The sequence below is a fragment of the Engraulis encrasicolus genome, chromosome 20 (assembly GCF_034702125.1).
Source record: "Engraulis encrasicolus isolate BLACKSEA-1 chromosome 20, IST_EnEncr_1.0, whole genome shotgun sequence".
Taxonomy (NCBI): domain Eukaryota; kingdom Metazoa; phylum Chordata; class Actinopteri; order Clupeiformes; family Engraulidae; genus Engraulis; species Engraulis encrasicolus.
Window position 1 is genome coordinate 16,591,514 of NC_085876.1, and position 7,500 is coordinate 16,599,013.

The following is a 7,500-nucleotide window of genomic DNA, read 5'->3' on the forward strand; positions in this document are numbered from 1 at the left end:
AAAAGGGTGTGAGAGTCAAGAAACAGCCCTAGTGATAGAGGAGGGTGACGGTAGGTGACGGGCAAAAAGAACACAGCTGCCCACGCCATCAGGCTAGCCTCAAAGAGGAGAGAAAGAGGAAGAGGAGAGGAAGAGTAGATGCAGAGGAGAGGGTGAAGAAAGAGGAGAGTCAAGGAGAAAACGAAAGAGGAGAGAAAAGACAGCAGAGGGCAGGAATTGTCTGAAAGTTCAGAAAAAACAGTCCTCTGGCTTGGATGAGAATGATCAGGTTAGACACCGGCATGACCCGCACCACTGCACACACGCACACAAACACACACACGCTCGCGCACACACACGCGCGCACACACACAAACATACAGTGTGCCCACACGCTATATATGAGCCTTTCCAATTACCCACAGATATTTGAGCAGATTAGAGACAGCACAGGCTGTCCTGGACTGGGCTAGGCTGGACCAGGTAATGGCAGTGTAATCTAGCCGCCCCTGCCCTGGCCTGCCCTGCGCTGCTTAGCCCCCCGTAGGGTGGAAATGACTCAGGCTGGGGCTGCTACTTGGCATAGCATGAGGTCATTAACTACCTCTGGATGTCCAGAAGCACAGAGAGGAAGAAACTGGACACTGGGGGCCCAGCTCATTAAGAAGAGGAGTGTGTGTGTGTGTGTGTGTGTGTGTGTGTGTGTGTGTGTGTGTGTGTGTGTGTGTGTGTGTGTGTGTGTGTGTGTGTGTGTGTGTGTGTGTGTGTGTGTGTGTGTGTTCCTCATTAAGACAGCATTAGCAGGAGTGATGGACTTTTTCATTAGTGAAACCCCAGCACTCGCTATTAACACCTTCCTCCACATGCTGTAAGAGCTTTGATAGCGCAATGCCGGATTAAAATGGTCTTTATTTGACAGTTATGTTGAACAAAAATGACTTACTTTATTGTCTGGTGCACAATTAGGGGATCAAGTAATGTGACTTGTAATTGTCACTGATTATGTTTTATATTATTAAAAACAATAGTGGTAGTACAGTAATAGTTTTGACAGTTTTGCTGAGACAAGAGGTTACCTTCAAGCAAGCTGTAGGGGGAGAGTGAAGAAAAGTAAAGTGAAAGCCCACTGGGAAACTCCAACTCCCATTGTCATTGTGACACAGCACTCCACAGCACACAAGTGAACACTGCACACAACGAAATTGCATTTATGTATCACCCGTGCAAGGGGGCAGCCCTTAATGGCGCCCCAAGGGAGCAGTGCGGCGGGACAGTACCATGCTCAGGGTACCTCAGTCATAGAGGAGGATGGGGGAGAGCACTGGTTGATTACTCCCCCCACCAACCTGGCGGGTCGGGAGCCGGCAACCTTTGGGTTACAAGTCTGACACCCTAACCGCTTACCCATGACTGCCCAAACAGCATGAGTGAGTGCACACAGCATGAGCGCATGAGCGCACACAAATAGCAAAACATCCTTTAAAAAGAGATCTTTTTAAGGTCCCAGATAGGGCTGTCCAAAGGTCCAAATGTGTGTTTAAAAAAAAACAAAAAAAACGGTAACACTTTATTTTAGGGATACATCTATTAGCACTAATACATACAATGTCCCTGTATAAGTAACTTATAAGGCATGTACAAAATCAAACATTTGTTAGGCATGTATTCGCAAATGTCTTGTTCATGCACTATAAGGGATTTATTAACAATTAACCTTAGTAAGGACCTAGTAGGCCTTAGCGTTGGCTTAGTGCATGCCTTACAAGTTACTTATGCAGGCATTAACATTGTATGTATTAGTGCTAATAGATGTATCCCTATAATAAAGTGTTACCAAAAAAACTTAATCAAAAGCGAGGAGTCCTCGGAACAGAATTGATTTGAAATGTCCTCAGTCCAACTTTGCCTCTATGCTATGCCATTTAATACTGCGGTTCTGCATGCTGAGCAGCATATATTCATTTTTTGTGCTTGAGGCCATGGCAGATTGTCAAGCTTGTCTCTCCTCACACAACACGTATGTCTGTCTTTTCTCAGAATCTTTCCATCTTTCCTCAGTGCAGACCGGCAGTCTCATTAGAGACTGGTGGATCCATGTAGTTTAGTTTACTTTAGTTTATTTGATAGGGACAGATATATAACATGTAGGTTGCATAACAACCAAACAGCAAACATCATAGCATTTACAGTCAAAAGCTAACTTCTAATGCCTGTCCCTAGAAGGGAAAGACTGTAGATCACAAATCAATAAATATTAACATGTTAAACTATAGACCAGTCAGCCTCACAGGGCGATCAAATCGACGGCGACAAGACAACCATTTTAAGAAAATGTACCATTATGACATCACGTTGGGGGTTCCGCAGGCTCATAGGAGTCTATGTAGAACCTTAGAATCCAGGGGGAGTTCCCCCAACGTGATGTCATACCTGCAACCCCACCAGACAGAGAATCGCTGGAGTGAGCAGAAAGAGCAATACGAGCGATACAAGTGCCAGAGTATGTCAGTTCAAAGCAGAATGCAAGCTTTCCGACAATCGCATTGGCTCATCATAGCCCTCCTCTGCTAACCTCAGTTGGTGTTTGCTAGCACAGCTCTCCTCCTCCTCCTCCTCCTCCTCTTCTACCACCTCTTCAACCACCTCCTCTTCCTCCTCCTCCTCCTCCTCCACTCCTAACCTCAGTGGGTGTTTGTTAACCAATCTATCCTACTCATCCTCCTCCTGTACTCCTCCACCTTCTCCTCTTCCTCCTTCTCTTCCTCCTCCTCCTCCTCCTCCTCCTCCTTGTCTCACCTGGTACTCCTCCTTCAGCTGGGAGGTGTTGCTCTGGGTGTCCACCCGCAGCATGTCCTTGTAGGTCAGGGCAAACTCGCTGACGGGGATGGCCGTCTCCCCACACAGACACGCCTCCAGGATGGCCTCGTGGATGAACACATACTGCTCCTGTGGACACAGACACAGACATAAGGAAAATTGCGTGCACACACACACACACACTCACAAACACACGCGCACACATACACACACACACGCGCACTATGGGAGGTCTATCGAATCACATTTACGTTTTTGTAATCAACTGCTACATCCTGTGGTGCCTGTATAAATGTTCATAGCTAAAAATGTAGCATGGCACACAGCATGATCACTTTAGCAGCCAGTCTCTTTAGCAGCCAGTCACTCCCCATAGAGCTCGAAAGTGACGTCACTTCCCCCGATTTCATGGGACCTCAACTGCGTTTTTAGCCGAAAATCGTAGCATGTAATCCAATGGCGGTATTAAAATGATATTTCGATCCCCTTCGAGTTGTGCCACGAGCTCCATATATGTTGTTTCTGATATTTTTGCTTAATTTTTCGTACGAACCCCCAAACTTTTTAGAAAGCTGTGTTTCTTCACATTTTTCATGCCGACGGCCTCGGAACAAAACATTGATACTTCTGCATGAATAATCTTTATCTAGCCTCTTAAACAGCATATTTGTAGCCCAGCGCATATCATGACTGAGATCAGAAGATATTTACTCTCTACCATGTTGTTAGATGGTCAGCTTAGGTCCCGTGAAACGCGGAACTAAGGGGCGGGACTTTCGAGCTCTATTAGCCTGATTATCATCGACTTTCAAATCTCTTCCAGACTTGGTCCGACTAAAAGCATAACAGTTAACATTTCCCCAACGGCATGGTTGACCCGCCTCCCTTGGTTTGCTAATGGTTGTTTGCTCCCCGACAAAAGTGGGAGGAGTTCCCGATTTGTTTGGAGCTCAGAAAGTACTTGCATTGCTCTTGACCTGACTAGTAGCAACGCTGAAGGTTTTGCGTTACTAGGGGGGCACGGCCTGGCTAACTCCCCATATCCTTCTAACAAACTCCCTGCAGAGATTCACTGCACACTGATGAGAAATGCTACTGTTGATGTGTGATGACCAGGCATTAGCAGTCATATCAGATAGGACACTACAGGGGGGTGCTGTGGCGCAGCGCGCTAAGCCCCCCACATTTGGGCTTGCATGCCCACGGGGAACCTGGTTCGAGTCCGACCGGGGTCATTTCCCGGCCCTCCACTGTCTCTCTCTCCCAATAATGTCCTGTCTGTTCTCCACTCTCCTGTAATAATACAGACGGGAAGGCCCCAAAAAACAAAACAAAACCATTTTTTTTTTAAAGATAGGATACTACAGCACTTATCAGGTTCACAATAGCAAGACCGTAATTAGCCTATGTGACAAGTGAATGAAATTGCTGATGTTAATGTACATCGAACATCAATCAATGCTACCACTAAGATGCTAATGGTGATGTTCTGCTTGGTATTTCAGATATAGCCAATATCAGATCACAAAAGTAAAGCCTCGTTCACACACGTCGCTGCTAGTTACTCGCTCAGTGAGTGAAGTCAATAGAATATCTATGTGCTCCAGCAAGGCGAGCAGGCGAGCATGCGAGTAGTGCACAAGCGGTGCGATGTGGGCGGGTTCCCAGGTGAAAATATTTTAACTTTGAGCGAGTCGAGTAAGCGAGTAACCAATTGGAATGCAGAGTTCGGTACTTCTCGCTTTTGCATTGGCAGTTAAAGCCGCGGGAACGTTTAGCGAATGGCGAGTAGGCGAGGGACCTAGAGGAGAGTATTGTATGTGAACGTAGCGACGGAAGTCATTATTTCTCTATGGAGGGCATGCGACCAGCGCTACCAAAGCGAATTCGCCAGGAGTGAAGCTTCTTGAGCGACCAGAGCGAATTTTGACGATTAAACTCAAGCTAATCGTAGGCGAATTCGCTATGACGCGGTTCGGCGAAAACCAATCGGAGCGTTCATATCTCCAAATGTCCCAGGCTGTCAAGCCAGAGCCGTTATGTGATCAGCTGAATCAAACATGTCAATGCTGTGTCTGGAGCGAATACAGTGAATTCAAGGCGAAACTTCTTCTGCTACCCACGCTACCAGGCAGCGTAGTTCGCTCTTGGTCTGGACACGGCATATATCTCACAGTAACGAGATCCCACGCATGCAGTACGTTTTGATTCCCGCCTTTCCTTATAATTCTGTAAAATTAAAGCAACCTTCACACACAGAGGCCTTCACACACACGTGGAGGCAAGTGCTCTCATTCATGCCTGCATACAGTACATGAGTTGTAAGTACAGGTGCACACATTCAGTCACACACACACATGCACACACACACACACACACACACGCACACGCACACGGACACACAAATTTTTGCTTACCTCTGTCTGTATCATGTTAATCTTTCGAGAGCAGAGTGTTTTCACACAGTTGTAGATATCCACCACGCCCTCACACTCAGCCATGTCCAGCATCACGTCCAGCACGATGTAACAGCCTGTCCGGCCAGCTCCCATACTGCAAAACAACACAACACCACGTGCATTTATATAGCGCACTATCACAACTATATGCACGCACACATACACATTTTATATTTTGAGTCTGCACCTGGCTAAAATCGATGGGTGTGAGATTTGAGTGAAATCCTATGGAGGGTATCATGATCTGCTTCAGTTGCGGTATATGTTGACATTTCTTTAGATGATGATATTCAGTTTTGCAATGTTGACAGCATTGATGTAGCCCCAAAACATGACAGTCCCACGACCCTGCTTGATTTTACAGATCTAACACCTTTTTTGTAAAACTCAATTGGTTACCATCACACATGCTTGACACCATCTAAAGCAACAGTAAAGAAGAAGCACACTGATGGACTTAATTTTGCTTCTTTTCATTTAGGTGAACAACGCGTTTCGCCTTGCGCTTCGTCAGTTTCACTTTGTCATTCGCATACCTCCCACAGGTGAAATAGGTGATTACCGGGTTAGTGTTATGAAATTTGAATTTCTATTTGTAATTTTATTGTGATCAGTCACGGTATTCTGGTGAGGTCATGTGACCCGGTCAAAGTGAACCTGACGAAGCGCAAGGAGAAACGCGTTGCTCACCTAAATAAAAAGAAGCAAAATTCCACCAGTAAGTCCACCAATGTGCGGTGATCCTTCTTCTTTACTGTGGATTACTGATGACTGCACTTCACCAGCACCTGGAACCTGGCTGTGCCATAGGAGTTCTAGATCATTTAATACCACATAAAGCTAATTTGTTTATTATGGTCTCATCATAGACACACAGGCCAAGGACATAGATCACTGGAACCATGTAGTGTGGACTGATGACACCAAGATAAACTAATTTGCTTTAGATGGTGTCAAAAGCATGTGTGGTAAACTAGTGTATAATAACTGAAAAGAATTTGAACTGACCAAAATTGCCTTGAAATGAATTGGATAGAACATAATTGAATTGAATTGAATATAATGATGTGATATGTGTGGCTGGTTAACTGACCTGCAGTGGACCACCACTGGGCCGGCGTCGGGGGGAGTGGAGGCCTTGACCCTGCGCAGGAAGGCCAGCAGGCCGGTGGCGTGGTGCGGCACCCCGTGCTCCGGCCACGACGTGAAGTGGAACTGGCACACCTCATGCTTCGCTGGGTAGCCTCTCTGTAGAACGTTAAGATCAATATTATATTATATTCCATTTAATGTTCCCGGAAGGCCATTGGAACATATGCATAATTTAATTGCACAGTTGCGGCACACCTGAGGAAAGTGGAAAGATATCAGTAGTGTTGAGAAGTGGTGAGTGGAATGAGTTTAAATGAAGTTTCTACATTTAAGCAAACAGAGAATGTGATGAGCACTAATACAGTAAAAGAACCAACCAACTAACTGGCACACCTCATGCTTCGCTGGGTAGCCTCTCTGCCGCATTCAAAAATAATAATAATAATAATATATCTTGTAATGTGGTTGGATAGTTACATTGCAACCAGTGTTAATTTCGTCAACCATGACTATGACTAAAATATTTCGTCAAAGCCCTTTTTTGATTTTCGTCATTTAGACTAAGACTAAGACTAAATTGGAAAGGCAATGACTAAAATATGACTAAAACTAAAATTGATTTTCGTCATTGTGACTAAGACTAAGACTAAATTTAAAAAAACTGACTAAATTAACACTGGTGTTAAATACAATAGAAAAAAGAGAAGCAGTGTGTGAAGAAGTTTCATTCTGCACAGTGTGATACATGTTAAAAAGAGAAGCAGTGCGCGGAGAAGGTTTATTCTGTCCAGTCAATGATATATGTTAAAAAAAGAGAAGCAGTGTGTGGAGAAGTTCTATTATGTACAGTGTTGACTAAAATGACTAAAATGACTAAAAATTGACTAAGACTAAAATAGATTTTCGTCATTTAGACAAAGACTAAGACTAAATTGGGAAGGCAATGACTAAAATATGACTAAGACTAAAATTAATTTCCGTCATTGTGACTGAGACAACGACTAAATAAAAAAAGACTGACAAAATTAACACTGATTGCAACACAGATACATAATTTAGTTGAGTTGCATTTGGCGAATGCTTTATAACCAAAGCGACTTTCAAAAGAGGACATTATCATAGCCAACATCACTAGCAAATACAAAGTGCACAG

The 7,500-nt window shown here is 44.5% G+C and overlaps 1 protein-coding gene across 1 annotated transcript in view; it reads right to left on the minus strand.

The window, feature by feature from the left end:
* The window catches only part of LOC134436343 (receptor-type tyrosine-protein phosphatase U-like), a 212,020-nt gene that overhangs the window by 14,722 nt on the left and 189,798 nt on the right, over positions 1-7,500 (minus strand). The window contains exons 23-25 of the mRNA XM_063185500.1: positions 6,349-6,503; positions 5,214-5,349; positions 2,776-2,925 (exon numbers count right to left, since the gene is read on the minus strand). Coding sequence (XP_063041570.1) covers positions 2,776-2,925; positions 5,214-5,349; positions 6,349-6,503 — 441 coding nt within the window. The remainder of the gene's footprint in view (positions 1-2,775; positions 2,926-5,213; positions 5,350-6,348; positions 6,504-7,500) is intronic.